The 16,557-nt window shown below is 37.7% G+C and overlaps 1 protein-coding gene across 1 annotated transcript; it reads left to right on the top strand.

Annotated features, from left to right (window-relative positions):
• The first annotated feature begins 11,976 nt into the window (after positions 1–11,976).
• Positions 11,977–14,688, top strand: srd5a3 (steroid 5 alpha-reductase 3). The gene is made up of 5 exons (XM_026159059.1): positions 11,977–12,259; positions 12,390–12,541; positions 12,615–12,800; positions 12,891–13,016; positions 13,690–14,688. The coding sequence occupies exons 1-5, from the start codon at positions 12,039–12,041 to the stop codon at positions 13,947–13,949; spliced, it is 945 nt and encodes a 314-aa protein (XP_026014844.1). The 5' UTR covers positions 11,977–12,038; the 3' UTR covers positions 13,950–14,688.
• The last annotated feature ends 1,869 nt before the right edge of the window (positions 14,689–16,557 follow it).

Raw genomic sequence — 16,557 nt, 5'->3', positions numbered from 1 at the left:
AAAAGCATTAAGAAAACGTGTGTTTATAAGTTAGGGTTAAGGACCTGTTTTCCCTCCTGCATAAAAGTAGAAAGAAGCCCAAGAGTTGCTTATTCTCTCCTCCATGTGACCTAAAGCAACATTAGCATTCAGGTCTCACCAATATGAAACCAACACCAAGATCCATTTTTGCCTTGATTGCCATCTGCTGAAGGAAATGTGCTTTCGGATCCTTTTCGCAAGAGTTTTAAATAAATGCCAAGTGCTGTCAAAATAGAAACCGATGAGAACGAAAAAAACAGTAGGCCGTAGGTCACAGAACCAGAGTCATGAGGCCTAATAATAACTAAATCCTTGTTTCCTTGTAGATTCACTATTGCTACAACCAACTTTAAAAAAGCAGGTTACTATGGTTGAATGAGAATAACTTTATTTTTTTACGCTTCTTCTAGAACACACAGTTACAACGCCACATGAAAGTTCATGTTGATCATACTTTATTCCAGCGCCGTAAAGAGGCGTACATCTCCGAGCGAACAGACCCTACGCACTTCCATACAATCACAGTGCTCCTCACGTGTATCCTGCTGGAGTTGCTTTGCGTGATTCTCAATCAACAAAACAAACCGGCTACTTATGCTTAACAGCCACTTTGTTAAGGAAAACTTTTAAATTGTTCCTTAACGTAAATCTTCAATCAGCCAAACACGTGACAGAAACTTACTGCATGTAGTTTTGGTGCATAACCGGAAAGTTGATTCTTTTCATCTGGGTGCAGCGTTTTCAGTGGGAGGATTGTAAATACAAGAAATAGTGGAAAGCACAATACGTTTAATTAATAAATGCGCTGAAATCGCTATATTACAGACGCAGTTAAAAATGTATTCTTCGACGAGTAAAAACATATTTAAACATGTTGTTTGTGTGTGCTGCAGCTTGTGAACTTAAAACAAAGACAATGGATATCAAGGATGTTGGTTAAATATGATTTTAATGTAATTGTGTATGCCCTCAGAGGGCAAAATTTCTTTCAGTTAACACTTAAACATTTTTAACTCTTTTCAACACAATTTTCAGTTTTTTCACCACTTTTCAGCACAAATACCAGCTTTTTCAGCTGTTTTCAGCAAAAACCTCTTTTCAGCAGAAATTCTGCTGATTGAACTCTTTTCAGCAGAAATTCTGCTGATTGAACTCTTTTCAGCAGAATTTTCACCTCTTTTATGCCCAAATTCTGCTTATTCACCTCTTCTGAAATGTTTCAGCCTTTTCACCTCTTATTAGCACAAATCTCAGCTGTTTTCAGAAAAAACTCTTTTGAGCAGAAATTCTGCTGATTCATCTCTTTTCAGCTCATCTTTTTGCTTCTTTACCTCTTTTCTGCAGAAATTCTTCTGATTCACCTCTTTTCTGCAAAATTTTTAGCCTTTTCACCTCTTATCAACACAATTCTAAGCAGCTTCTGCTAATTTCACCAGAATTGTCAGTCTCTCCACCTCTTCTTTGTGAGAATGAGTTTGGCGAGGTGAGATGCGTTGCCACCTTGAGACCAGAAGGGCCAGGTTTGAATTCTGCTCAGGGCAATGTTTTTTTGGGGGGTTTTTTCAACTTTTTCAGCCAACATCTTCAGCATTAAGGCATCCACACAGCATTTTCGCAGGAAATGCAAATTTTTCTAGTTTCTATATGAAGTCCCCCTCTTTACAAATACAGTATGGTGTTGTCTAACTGTGTGACAAAAGACTGCATTGATCGTGGCTCAAGAGTTGGGAGTTCGCCTTGTAATCGGAAGGTTGCCGGTTCGAGCCCAGGCTTGGACAGTCTTGGTCGTTGTGTCCTTGGGCAAGTAAAGCGCTATATAAATACAGGCCATTTACCATTTTACCATATCATGAATTTGAAGATGCATTAAAATTTTTTTTGATATTTTATAATCAAATAAAACATTATTCAGATATTCAGAACAATTAATTAACCGGTTAATTAATTAATGTAATTCTGTAATTAATGTCACCTTAATAACCTGCAAATTTACAGGATCTCTTGATTACTGAATACAGACATTAAGTAATGTAACAACTGTGTTACAATTCGGCATTTTAGTCATCATGATTATTCACAAAAAAAAGAAAAAAATATTTAGGCTTTTTCATGTAAGTTTACAGTTCCTGGAACAGGCTGAAAATGGAGCATTAATGGTGAAATGCAGTATGACTGACTAAACCTAACTAATGACTAATGTCCCTCCAATGCTGATCGGGTAGCTTCTTAATAATTGGAAATAAATTACAGCTGTAAAATAATCAAAGTATTAAGCTTTAGTGACACAGACTGGGCCTTTTTACAGGGTCAAATATATCAGTGGATCGGGTTCCATTACCTACCCAAAGATATCTGTTAAGGTTTGGAAAAAGAAACAGATAATCTGGGACAGTGCCAAAAACATGTCAGGAAAGCAGGGCGCAGCTTATACCAAACCCAACTGACATTTACATTAGGACTGCTGCCTTGAAAAGAGGAAAGGGATAAAGGTAATACCTGGAACTGATTAACATCAGATTGTGTCCCATTTTTGTATTTTTCCAGAACTTCAAACGTGTGATGAATGTAGTGCTTCATTTGATGAGGAGGGAGGAGGCTGTGTTTTGATGCTGGCATGGATTCAGGAGGGTTGAGGGAGATGATTGAGGGCTGTGTGTTATGCACTGCATCCACATGTTTCCTGGCCTGGTCACTTCTACTGGGACTCTCTGAATACTAAACTGCCTAGCTGCCTTGTAACCATCATTTCCTGGAGGACAGTCTACACTGAATTCCTTTCTGGAAAAGCTGGAATCAGAAACATTTTTCCATTTTTCTATCTCTGTTTATTTTTCTAAATCCAAAGAGAGGTGATTGCTTTGAACTCTGGCCCACTCACAGACAAAGAGAAATGTTTTCATAGTTTAAAGCATTTCAGCAAAGGAGAGGAAAGAATGAGGTGTGTGTGGTTGTGTGAAAGAAAATATTTTACTGTATTTTGCAATTTTCCTGAAAAATTACAATATAATAATAATTATTATTATTAGTAGTAGTAGTAGTAGTGACTGCTAATTTGTCCACCATTAAACTGTTGTACTAAAATCTACAAAAGAGATATATGGATAAAATGTGAGCTTAATGGTATAAGACTTTCAGCTGTTGTAAGCTGTGACTTAATTAGGCACAGCTGTCCAACCGTTTGTTCAAGTGAATATCTAATCAATCACATGGAAGCAGCCCATTGTACTCAGACATTTAAACATGTTCAAGACAGCCTACTGAAGTTCAAACTGAGCATCAGAATGTGACAGAAAGCTGATTTAAGTGACTTTGGTTGTTTGTGAATAAGAGAGGCTGGTCTGTGTATTTCAGTATGCAGAAGAGCATATCTTTATGCACAATATGTTGAATTTTGAATGAGATGGACCACAACAGCAGAAGACCACAATGTGTGGCAGTCCTGTCAGCTAGGACAGGAAACGGGAAACTGAAGGGCTAACAAGGGCTCAAAATCGGACAACAAGAGATTTGAAAAATGTTGCCTGGTTGATTTCTGCTGCCATATTTTGACGGTAGGGTCAGAATTTGATCTAAATGCATTTATGATTCAGGCTGGTTGGAGTGATGTAATGGCATGGGGGATATTTTCATGAAACACTCTGAGCTCCTTAGCACTTACTGAACATCATTTAAGCACCATAACCTTCCTGAGAATTGTTGCTGAACATGTCTGTTATGACCCGGTTTTGCTAGGGGACAGGGAAGATAGCATAAACGAGACCCTCACGAGGGAGATCAGTTAAGACAAAGTTTCATTTACAGAAAGAAACTCAGAACTGAAAACCGATAGCGACATTTACTACAAATTACTTGGCAAATAACCAATACAAATATAACTTGCTCACGTACAAGTAGAAATTAAAGCTAGCCTCATGGGCAGTAACACGAATAAACGCTATTCAAACAAATTCCACACCTTAAACAGGGTTTCACAAGCTAGGCTCACAGACAGAAGCATGTGGGGAAAACTGCACATTCAGTTCAAAGCAGCAGCCCCTGAATGAAAGTTCTTCAGCCCATTTGAAGGCACAGGTGTGCACAATTGGTTGCAGATTGGTCTCTCTCCCTGGAGGTGCAAACCACAGGTCCTCAGGCAGGCAATTGTCCGAGAGGATTGTCAAATTCAAATTTACATGCAGGAAGGCTGACACGGGTTCCCAGACAGCCAATCGTCTGTGGGTGTTGTCACGGTTGAATTTGCTTGAAGGAAGGCTGGTTCACTTCTTCCAAGGCCAGGGGCCATAACAATGTCCATTCCCTTATGATCACAGTGAACTATCTTAAGATAAGATATGATAACCTTTATTAGTCCCACACGTGAGAATTTTGTTGATGGCTCTTGATGGCTGCTTCCAGCACAATCTCACAAAAGTCAGATGAAATCAAACTGGTTTTGTAAACGTGACAATGACAGTGTACTGAAACTGCCTCAACAGTCACCAGATCTAACTCCAGTAGCTCTTTGATATGTATTGAACCAGGAGATTGCCAACATCAAATGGCAGCTGCAATAACTATGTGATGCTATCATGTCAGTATGGACCCAAATCTCTAAGGAATGTTTCTAGCACTTTGTTGAATCTATCCCAAAAAAAAAGGGAGTGCTGAAGGTAAAAGGAGGACCACCTAGTAAGGTGTAATGAATCTATACTTTGAACCTGTATCCTGTGTTCAGGTTTTTGTCTTTCCTGGACAAAATATTACAAAACCTCACATCACAGGTGCATGGCTGCTTCTGTATGGCTGTCATGGTTCTGGGCCATTGACCCAGTATTTTGAGTTTTGTTCTGGATTTTTTGTTGATTTCTTTGAAAGTACAAGATAAATGATGTTTTATTTCTTAAGTATGTTATCTTCTTGTGCCTTTGAGTTGATTATAGTTGATTTCTTGTTTAATGATGTTAGTTCCCCCTTTGTGTCCAGTCTATCTATGTATGTTTCATTTCTATGTCCTGTCATCCGTGTCCCCATGTTTGTTTACTTCCATAAGTTCACACACAATATAACTATATCACACATCCACAACAATCATGTACTGAAATAACCATTGCAAAAATTTTAAATGAATGACTGTAAATTAAACATTTACATTGGAATATGCCTTTGGATTATTTAACATAAATATGGCCCTAATACTTTCTTTTGAAATAAGCCTATGTATGGTATTCAACTGTATGGTATGTAGGATAATGTGTGTGCCATGAACAGGATAAAATTTGCAAGCTTTCAAACAATTAAACATCAAAACAAAGAAAAAAAACATGAAGGAAAAAAACAGTTTTTAAAAAAAGAAAAAAGTCAAGGTCAAATGTATTTATATAGCACATTATATATATATCCCAACTAAAACTGTCACTAAAATTTCATAAAATAGAATACAACATTAATAAACAATGAATAAAATAAATTTTTTAAACCTTCTATGAACAAAAAAACATACTGCTGTAATTGTTTCTATCCCGTATGCTGTTTTGTGTTTTCTTTTATTTTTCTTAGTGAAAAGCTCTAAATTGTTTAGGCAGCATTTGAGTTTTTGCCCTGTGGTCTGAAGGCACAGCAGGGATTTTAAAGGTCAGTGTCCCACAATTCAATACCGAACAAAATGTCCACAGCACAAACGTGCAGAGAGAGAGAGAGAGAACGAGCGCGTATGTGTGTTCATTATGCATTGTTGCTTGCTGCAGAAAACAATCTGCACACTGATGGCATCAGGGACAGAATTACACACAGGTCATGTGTAAAATCTATAAAAGAGCAGGCAATGCTCAGTGTGCGCACTGCACCACCCTTCAGGAAATGTTGACTTGTGAACAAGTGGCTTTCAAACCAGTCACTTTTTGTTGGCATGAGGCCTTTTTTGTATATTATTTCCTATTTCTATACTGCATGTACAATACCCTGTTATTTTGTTCTCTAAGTAGTTTAAACTGCTGTATCTCAGCAGCTCTAAAAACATAGATATTCTCCCTAGGGCAGTTTTGGTCTTCCAGTGTGATGTAAATGTTAATTTTCAAAGATTTATAATCTGAAAAACATCATCTGTCAACACAACTTTTTTTCATAGTTTTACAGGTGTTGTAAATGTGGTTGGAACAGGTACTTTTAATCTTTGTATCCGATATAGAAGATGATAGAAAATGGTTAACACACAAAACGAGACAAAAAGAAGAGGGAGAATGGCAACGCACGGAGAGACTACAAACATCTAGCGGGTTAGGTTAATTAAAGGACAATTTGACATGATAAGTAAAAGTATTCTTTCTTACCAACAATAAAGTACATGATTACATTTTGTAACAGTATCACACTGCTCAGTCCTACTAACGGATCACTATGTTTAATTCTTAATTTTCCCATATGGCATTACTGACTTGAATTACATCGGTGACGTTACAAAAGAAAGTTTTCACAAGAGTCCTGTGATATGACAAGTTCACCAAATGATTCACCAGTTTATAGAGCTATTAATAATAGGATTAACTTTAAATAATCACATCCACTATTAGACACTCACATAGAAAAACCTTATGAATACAAACGCGCTCACACACACAAATGTTCAAACCAGTGTACAACAGATACTCACAGACACACATTATCTTGGTTGGCTTCTGGCTCTAAACCTATCATGCATTATTAGTACTGAATGCTGCTCAGTAACATTCAGTATTTATTATTTACTGTTACTTGTGCTTATGTTGGTCGTTGCTCTGGTTTCCCTACAATGTTGTTTTCTTTGCTTGTTTTTATTTCAGCAGGTGACCATCTTCTCCTCTATTTTCCTTTCCCTCTCCTTCTGTTAAGTCTCTTCCCAACTTCTCTTTCCTTCGTCTTTCTCTTTCCTGTCCTCTGGTCCTGTCCATTCTAATTGTAATTGTAGAAAGAACTGTGACCTGACACACTGTTCCCGTGTTGCTTAATGGTTTTTATTGATTTCACACTCTTATACTGTTCTCCTGGTTTGGCACATATGTCCACCAGCTTCCCAGATGTCTCACACTCTCCCGTCTCTGCTCTCCAACCTCACTATAAAAAGGGAGAAATTCTACTTGATTTTAATTAAATTAATATATCAAACATTATGCACTAAACCAAAATAAACACACAAAAAAGATTAAATCAGTTGTTACATGTTGTTTCAGTTCAGGTTTGTGTGCATTCGTTTTTGCACAGCTCTCTTAAGGTCATGTTTTACTGTTTCATTTTGATTCTAGAATATTTTGGTAAACACAGGAGTTCACAGTTGCCCTAATGACTGCAAGGTGCCCAGGTCCGTCTTCATGTTGGTCTCATCTCATCAAAAGACACTGTTCCAGAAGTCTTGTGGTTTATATAGATGTAACTGAACTAACCTGAACTGCAATTGCAAACTGTCCAAGCAAGCCATACTTTTTCAGCATTTTTCCAACAATGCTGTCATGAACTTTGACTTTAAAATGTTAAGTGAAGCCCGCAGAGTCTGAGATGGGGCCCTTTGGTTTTTTGTTTCTCCGAGAATCACACGGTCTGGAATTGGGGTGAATTTGTGGAGACGTCCAGTCCTGGAATGATTGTGCCACTGTGTTAAGACACATCTGGATGCTCCAGATCAAAAAACTTTTTTTTGTTATAGAAATGGTCACACTTGGTGATGAATGAAATTTTGATCAGTTTTCTCATAACTGTTGCCAGGATGTACTTTGTCACGATCCTGGGTCATTTGACCCAGCATTTTGAGTTTTAGCTTATTTTGATGTTTATGGTTTATGGTTTAAGATTCCCCTTGTGTCTCCTACCCCTGTGTTTAAATCTCCCTCTGCCTTTGTGTGTCATGTCTGCGTGGCTTATGTTGTCAAGTTCGTGTTTCATGTCTGCCTCTCATTATGTTTCCTGTTTTATTTTGAAGAGATCTTGTGTTCCTATGTTCAATGTGTTTAGTTTTACGCTTCCATTGTACCATCATTATGTTCATTTGTGTCAGCTGTTTCCCCATGTGTTTCCACTTCCCCTGATCACCTCCTGTGTGCATTTAGTCTGTGTGTTTTCATTCAGTTGTGGTCAGGTTGTCTGCTGTGCCCATGTGCCAGGTTTTTTCATGTTTTAGTCTTAGTTCACCCAGTTTAGGTTATTGTTTAGTTTCAGCTTTGCCTTTTGTTCTGTACTATTTTGCCAGCCTTAACAAACAGCTGGTTTTTGTCACTCTCAAGTTTTATTTTGTCTCTTCGCATGACAAAACTCTTGGTTCCACCTCCTCACCCCACACAGTCTGCTTCGCAGCCAGACTGTGACAGAATTCCCTGTACAAGCCTACCACTTAACATACACACGTCGATATAGTCTTTTATATGCTTGAGTGGAATAAAGAAAGGAGAAGAGCATAGTCAGTTACATGTGTTTCTGTATCACGCTCATTTGTACAATGTCTGATATTTTGGATTTCTTTGAGGGCTTTTTTCCAGGCTATGAATGGGGTGACACAACTTGATCAGTCCAGATACAGTAAAGAAAATTAGTCTTTTATTATTTTAATCATTTTATATTTGTAACAAGACAATAAAATTACTAAATCATTAGTGAAGATCAACGACATAAGAACAACATGAAAAACTTTGTCATTACAAGATTTCTGACTTTTGTCTCTGAACCGGAAAATTTCAGTTTTTCTTCCTCCTTTAATGCTTTCAAAATGTGCTCACAGGGTATTTATGAAAGCAACCCCAGCTTGGCGAGATATTTATGCAATCTTTTGGGGCCTAATGGAGATCCAGCTCTTGGCACAGGAAAAAAAAAGACAAGGACACTGAGGACAGAGAAGGGAGGGAGGCAGGAAACTGTCCACACTTCCTCGGGCAGGATACTGTGCTCCTCTAAGAGGCATCCTGGAATCTAATGCCTCAAAGACCTCGGCAAGTCTTTCATACAAACACTTACTTTTCCTGCTCTGCATCAAGAACTGAAGCTGCAAGGTCAGTTAAACGTCTTCAGTCATGCCCTTAAAATCATGTGTTATGAAACTGTGCAGTTTATGGAAAAAAACTGCTTTGGGTGAGAACTCCTACCACCTAAAGCATGAATGTAATACTTTATACCAGTGGTTCCCAAACTTTCTTTGCTGCCCCCCCCCTTTGTTTTAGAAGAAAAATGTTCTGGTATGTGCCTTTTTTCACGTCATGCTGTGCGCCACATTATTGTTTACATGAGATGAATTGCAGAATGGCAGATAGAGTCAAAATACTGTTAATCTTACTATCTTCAGGTTTTACCCGCTTACATACACACACGCAGTTACTGTCCCTCCATTTAGAAAGGCAGAGGCATCACGATGTGATTATTTTACGTGTAGTTGTGTTTTTTTCCTCTGTAATAATATTCAACATTACTACCAATACATTTTTCAAAAAATGTCTCTGTGCAAAATGGGTTCAAAAACATAAACAACTGTGGGATACTGTTAGTCCGTGATTTGGAGAGGGGGAACAAATTGTGGCAGGATCAGCCTGATATTATTTGTATCCTGCTGTAACTTTACTGTATAAAGACTTAACATCCCCAAAATGTCGGGAGTAGTTAGTCATTACAAGAAGTGTTTGTGAACTAAAAATCAAGAATGTGGGATACTGTTTGTCCCTGATTTGGAAAGTCCAGCGCGTGCTCCCAATGCAGGGGAAACTAATGCTGTCGCAGAGACCTACATTGGCACTTGTGCAGGTGAAGCCAAAGGGAAGATATGCTTCACCAGATTTTCTTGTCTTTGGCTTGGAAGGAAGCTGTTTTGGAAACATATTTGGCGATGCTTCATCTCCTGCTATGCCTTTGTGTGGAAGCCCCGTCAAAAACCTGTTCATTATGTTAGCAGTGTCCAAGTGTTCTTTTTTTTTCTTCTTTTCATACCAGGACCCCCCTGCAATGGCTCTGCGCCCCCTCACTTTGGGAACCTCTGCTGAATACACATTAGATTTTATGCAATACTTCTTATCCACTAAATGTTTCACAGAACTAGTTAAAAAGTGCTTCATGGTTTCTCAAATGGCAACAGGTTTACAAAACTAACTTAGTTTGGCAATAGGACATTCAAACTACTCCCTAACTGATATTCATATACAAATAAGATAAAATATACTGATATTCATCAGGAGGGGCTGCATGTGTTTTGTCAAATTAATTTTGGATTGTTTATAAATCGTGCAATAAAGATCTTTGAAACTGTTTTTTTTTTTTTGTTTGTTTTTTAGAATTCCAATGTATTTGTTTCCCTGGTACAATATAGTATACAAAACAGCAAAACCAATCTATACTTATTTTGGCCAGATTTGTAGGTTTAATCTATTTTATACAAATTCAGTTCCAAGTTGTTGTGTGCTGTGTAAAATGTAAGTAAAAGAACATAATGCACACGTCTTCAATGCATATATTATTCGCTATAGAACACGGAAAAGGAGATCAAGTGTTTAAACTGGAGAAAATGTACCATTTTAAGAAAATTTTAGCTCATTTGGAATTTCAGAGTAGCAACATGTCTCAAAAACTTGGGACAGGATCATTTTTAGTGCTGTGTAATGCTTGTTCTCTTAACAACAGTCTGTCTGGGAACTGAGGAGGCATGTTGCTATATATACCTTGATACAGGATTCTAGCTGCTCAACATCTAAGATTTTTTTGTTTGATGATATTTCAAATGTTCTCGGTTGGTGAAAAATCAGAATTGCAGTCAGGCCAATTCAACACCCAGAATTTTTTTACAACAAACCTATGTTGCTGTAATAGATGCAGTAAGCTCTTTAGTATTGTTTTGCTGAAATATGCAACAAAAACAACATTCAGGTGGGAGCATTTGTTTTTCTAAAACCTGTATATACCTTTCAGCTTTGATGCCCTTTTGGATGTGCAAGCTGCCAGTTCCAGGCATTGGTGCACCACCATATTATCTGAGATGCAGGCTTTTCAACTGAGCTCTAATAACAAGCCAGATTGTCCATCTCCTCTTTTGTCTGGAGGACGTGGTGTTATTTGTTTGGCTAAAACAATTGAAAATGTCAATTTTTCTGTGGGCCTGAAAATCATAGGCATCGAATATTGATTTTTGGCCTTGTCTCTTATGCAAACACATTTCTTCAAATTCTGGGAATTGTTTGATATTATGTACTGTAGGTGATGAGATATTCACAGTCTTCACAATTTTATATTGAAAAAGATTATTCTCAAAATATTCCACAATTTTCAGATTCAGCTTTTTGCAGAAAGGCAAACCACTGCCCATCTGTTCTGAGGTGCTCTTTTTATACTCAGTCATGTTACTGAGATATTGCAAGTTACCAAAATCAGTTGCAAACATGTTGCAACATTTTTCTTGAAATTGTAAATTTTCTCAGTTCAAACATTTGATCTTTTCTGTGTTCTATTGTAAATAAAATATGGGTTTGTAAGATTTGAAAATCATTGTTTTCTGTTTTTATTCACATTTTTACAGGGTTGGGTTTTCTTTTCTTTTTTTCTAATTGAGTTTGTTCTTTATTTTTATATAGACAACTTCTGTATTAGCGTTGATGTTTATTTATCAGTCAGTCAATCAAAAAAATAAAATGATGAAATCTTTGCCCCAAATACCTGCTTAGCACATTACTAAACATTTCCTGTTCAAAATAAAACTTCCCCTTACACAAACATAAACATTTTTGGACTCCGTTTACATGGCTAGACCTCTATTTTCGGGTGGTGTATGGGGAAAGATTCAAATGCTGCCCTCTGCTGTGCGAACGTTAAATGGGTCGTAATGCTCACTTCAAAGCCGTGCGTGCCGAATAAAATAAATGCAAAAATACTTTGCAATTAAATAAATATATAGATGTTTAAATAATTAAATTGATTAATTAAATCAATACATACATTTACTGTGCTATAAAGAAATAACCGGTTGCTATTCCGGAACGATAGGTTTTACCGGCGGCTTCTTTTCCGTGTTGCACAAAACAATAACTGCGGACCCGCACAGCTTCAAAACGATGTGGAGCTCAGTAGGGTTGAGTGTGATTAACGTTGTGTGGTCTTCTCTGGCTTTGTGCTTCCTCGTTGCTTTTTGTGCTCACAAAGTGTCGCGACTGTTGCCGGGAATATTTGACACGTGTCCCGCTTACGTTTTATTTCAGGACCTTATTCGTTACGGAAAAACTAAACAGAGCTTAAAGCGAGACGAATGGCTGCGGGTTTTTGACGTCCCAAAAAGGTGACAGTGAATGACAGAACTTTACTGTAATGTATTTTATATCCTACTATATCTAACCGAACATTTAGGTGGTTTTGAATCATTATTTACTTTTTAAATATTTAAACGTGGCATGCTTTTCGCCTTCCAGGTGGTTCTGGCACTTCTATGCAGTCTCTGTTGGCTGGAATGGTCTTCTTCTGGTCTTGTACCTCAGCTTTATATTTCAGCATCAGTCATACCCTTTGTGGTTGAGCGACTTTTTAGACATTTTGACTGGCGCACACAGCAGTGACAGTCAAGGTAAGCTAAAGAAAAAAAATGGTTGTTTTTCTGTTTAATTCATTTTTGTGTCTGATGTTAGTGTTGGCTGTAGTCCCACAGCTTTCCACCGTCCTGGTGCAGCTGCTGCTGTGGGTCCACTCCCTCAGGAGGCTGCTGGAGTGCCTGTTTGTCAGCGTTTACTCTGATGGGGCGATGCACTTGGTACAATATATGTTCGGCCTGGGGTATTACATCATGTTAGGGTTGACGATCCTCTGCTGTGATCGTATGGAAAAAGGTTTGAGTTGGTGCTTTCTGTGTGCTTCTATGTGCACAATTCCCTGGTTCATCTGCTTTGTGGTACTGATGCTTCCACCATTTCTTTTAGAGAGAAGCTCCCTCCTCTCTCAGCTGGACTGGCTGCTTGTTGCTGGGTTTTTACTCTTCATTTGGGCCTCGTGGCTGCAGCATCAGTCTATGGTCCTGCTGGCCAGACTTCGCACTGGAAAGTCAGGTAAACCTAGGAAACTCTCTGTCTTTCTGTTTTGTTTTTTTATTTCTTTGTTTCTTTCTTTGTTTTTTCTTTGCTGCCTCCAGCATTATTGCTATCACTGAGAATTTGCATATTAATGATCAAGGAACTAACAGCTTGAAGTTAACTTCCTCTGCTGTCTGTTTTTCTGTTTATGTGTTAACCATAAAGCACATGGGTCATCCCATCTCCAAATTGCCTTTAGCTCAACCAGCTTGTATTTTCCTAAAGAACGTATGGTCCAAAGTTAGGATACATGTAATGATTTTTGTTAAATTTTAGATTTATGTATCAAATACTTTTCAAAACATATATTTTTGAAAAATGGCCAATTGACCCACTTTCAGCATTTTTTATTTGATTTTTTTATCTTTGCTCTTTGAAAACCGAGGCCATGTTTAAGCATGAATATTTAAAAAAACATTAGCTAAAGGAGGCTAAAAAACTGCAGAGAGCTGAGTGGAACTGCAGAGCTGCGAGATAATTCTCTGTGGGTTTGGCGCCGTGAGTGAGACATTTCACAACAGACAGTAATTTGATCAGTTGTTAATTAGCACAGCTTTAACCTGATACACACTGGAAATGGTAAACCAGTCTATGTAAACGTTGAAAGTTGCTGATGTCACTTTTTCTTGTTTTTTGTCATGTCATGCAGGAACAGTGGAAACGCTGACTCACAGAGTGCCAAAGGGAGGTTGGTTTGAGCTGGTTTCTTGTCCCCATTACTTTGCTGAGCTGCTGATCTACATCTCGTTGAGCTTTGTTTTCAGAGGCCTCTCTTTCACCTGGTGGCTTGTGGTACTGTATGTGCTCTTCAACCAAGCACTGGCAGGACAGCTTTGTCATGACCTTTACATTAGCAAATACAAGTCATACCCAAGGCATAGAAGAGCATTTATACCCTTTGTGCTATGAATACTCAGACACTGTATTGGTCTTTTTGTGGTGATAAATGGGAACTGTAAAGAAAACTGCCAGAGATGTCGGAGGAGCAGAAACCTTAGGAGCAAAAGCCATCTTTTTCTAAACGTTCTTTCAAACCTCCAAATTTAACTAATCGGCTTGACAGCTAAGAGGCCAACACTGTGTTTGATTTCTGGCAGAAGACTCTAGAGGTGAGAACTTTCTCCGACTGATGTGAAGACACTGTGAGGAACATTGCTGGAATTCATTTGTTCATTACATTAAGAACTTGTTTTTCTTACGATTAAGTACTTAAAAATCTTTTTCTTCCTTTTACAGTATGCCAACCTCTCGAGTTATAACTGGTATTGTAATCTCTAAATGTTTATGTGAAAAAGAAACCTGCAAAACACTGTGGTGTTGAATATTTTTCTTTTATAGCAAAACAGAATGTATTGTATTAATACCGGAACGACAAGGAGTTTTACTTTAAAACGAAAAGTAACATGACATGGACATGTTGTAATGAATAAAGAAACTTTATTCAACAAAAAGTATTATTGTTGTTTAAAGAGGCACAAACATGGGGACGTTACTTTCAGGAGGGAAATCAAGTCATAAACCAATCAGGGGTGTGGTGGTTCAATCCCCAGGTACACTAGTTTGCATGATGTATTCATTATCCTTTAGATACTGAACCACAAATTGCCCCTGATTCATTCACAAGAACTCCACTTACTACGTTCACACTGCAGGTCTTAATGCTCAATTCCGATTTTTTTGATCAAATCCGATTGTTTTGTCTGCTTGTTCACACTACAAATAAAATGTGACAGCAAACGCGCTCTAGTGTGAACCCTCAAAGCGGCCCGCATGCACAAAAGAAGACGTCACACACAACGCGCTCTGTTTAGACCCAGATCAAACAGTATTGTTTGACTGATGGCCCTTAATATAAAGACTTGTTTCGGACTTTACGTTTCCCAATTTTGCTTTAAGTTGTAACGTTATTGTGTTATTTACAACTGGCCTAATAATGATCCTTATTTCTGTTTTTAGAGAGGAGCGGTTCTTCAAATGATAGTTGGAAATTTCTGTCAGAATCTGCAGATTATACAGTACAAGTAAAATGTTTACGTTTCTCCAGCGCTGTCTTCCCAACAGGTTCACTAACATCTACACTGGATGGCCCGAAAGCGTTCGCGATGTCTTCTTGGGCGCTAATAATTGGCGTCTGTCTTGTGTCAGTGTCGTAAAAGACGGATTTAATGCGACATGACCGTTCAAACAGCAGTCGCTTTCTAAAACATCAGATATGTATCGGATTCAGTACCGCATACAAAACAAATATTAAACAAATATCCCTATTTTCTACTACTTACACAGTGGAGAGTTATTATTTTAACCTTCAAACATTCATACTCGTGTCTTAATCACCAGGTAAAAAGAGAAGGAAGAGGCAAAACCTTACGCCAAAGTCAGGGGATGAAATTGCATTACTTATTGCTTGCACTACTAAAGAGTAGCGAGGAGCATGAAGGGAGTAATATTGTGGCAGGTAATTTCAAATGCAGCATTTCTCTCAGCTTAACAAACATCAGCAAACTCACAAACTGTTTGTGTGCTGCTGTATTTCACGGGGAGAGAAAAGTAAGAGAGCAAACTTCACTCAGAGATGGAGAAACATAAGAACACGAGAGGACAAAGAAAGGTTATATGTAAAGGCAAGGACTGCTTAGTGGGATATTTATGAACTGGAAATGTAAGTTCTTATGTTTCTACATCAGATATTGGGCACTGTACATTTGACATTGTGTTTTTCATATTGTGAAACCTGCTGGAAAAGAAGCTGAGGTAGAATAACTTATCTAATGGTTGTATGAAAATAAGCTGCAGGTTAATGTTTTATAAACAGGCTAGTTTGCTGTGCTGTGATGGATCCTTCCAGTTCTCCCACCTGCCAAATTCAATTTTAACCTCTTCCTACTCATTTTCCTTTTTTGAGGCAAAGTCCCTCTCTACAATGTAGGCAACAGAACATAGAAGAACATAAAAAATATATCTTTTTCTCTGCTCTTGTTCTACTTAACTGATTAAAGCTGAGTAACTTTATTAGAATTACAATTTGGACTGAAATAAAGTTTGTATTTGTATGTACTAATATTATTTTAATATCACAATAATATAACAAGGTTAAGTTGTATTTACTTTAACTTGAGTAAAGACTTTTAATAAGTACTTCTATTTAAGTAAAGAATATCTGTGCTTTTGCCACCTCTGGTCACGTTCTTTATTTCCTTTTTATCCCTATAAAAGGCTGATGAAGTACTGTCCTCATTCCACTGGGCAGGCGGGCGTGCTGGACACCAAAGTTTGTGAATGTTAAGGCGACATAGGACTTTCAAATTGATAACATAGCATCATCTACTAAAAACTCAGATGAGTTGGAATCTCAGCGACCTCAAAGTCGCTTTAATTTTATTTAATGTTTATTCTGCTTATCCCAAATTTATTATTTGCCAAGCAAATTTTCTGCTCAAAGTAAATAATATTATTACTAATAATAATATATTTTTAAAGTAAATGGGCTGATATTTAGAGGGGCAAACACTCATTATTG

This window comes from Astatotilapia calliptera, chromosome 23, assembly GCF_900246225.1.
Source record: "Astatotilapia calliptera chromosome 23, fAstCal1.2, whole genome shotgun sequence".
In the NCBI taxonomy this organism is placed as follows: domain Eukaryota; kingdom Metazoa; phylum Chordata; class Actinopteri; order Cichliformes; family Cichlidae; genus Astatotilapia; species Astatotilapia calliptera.
Note: the sequence above shows the minus strand (reverse complement) of the source record. Positions and strands in the feature narration are given on the sequence as shown.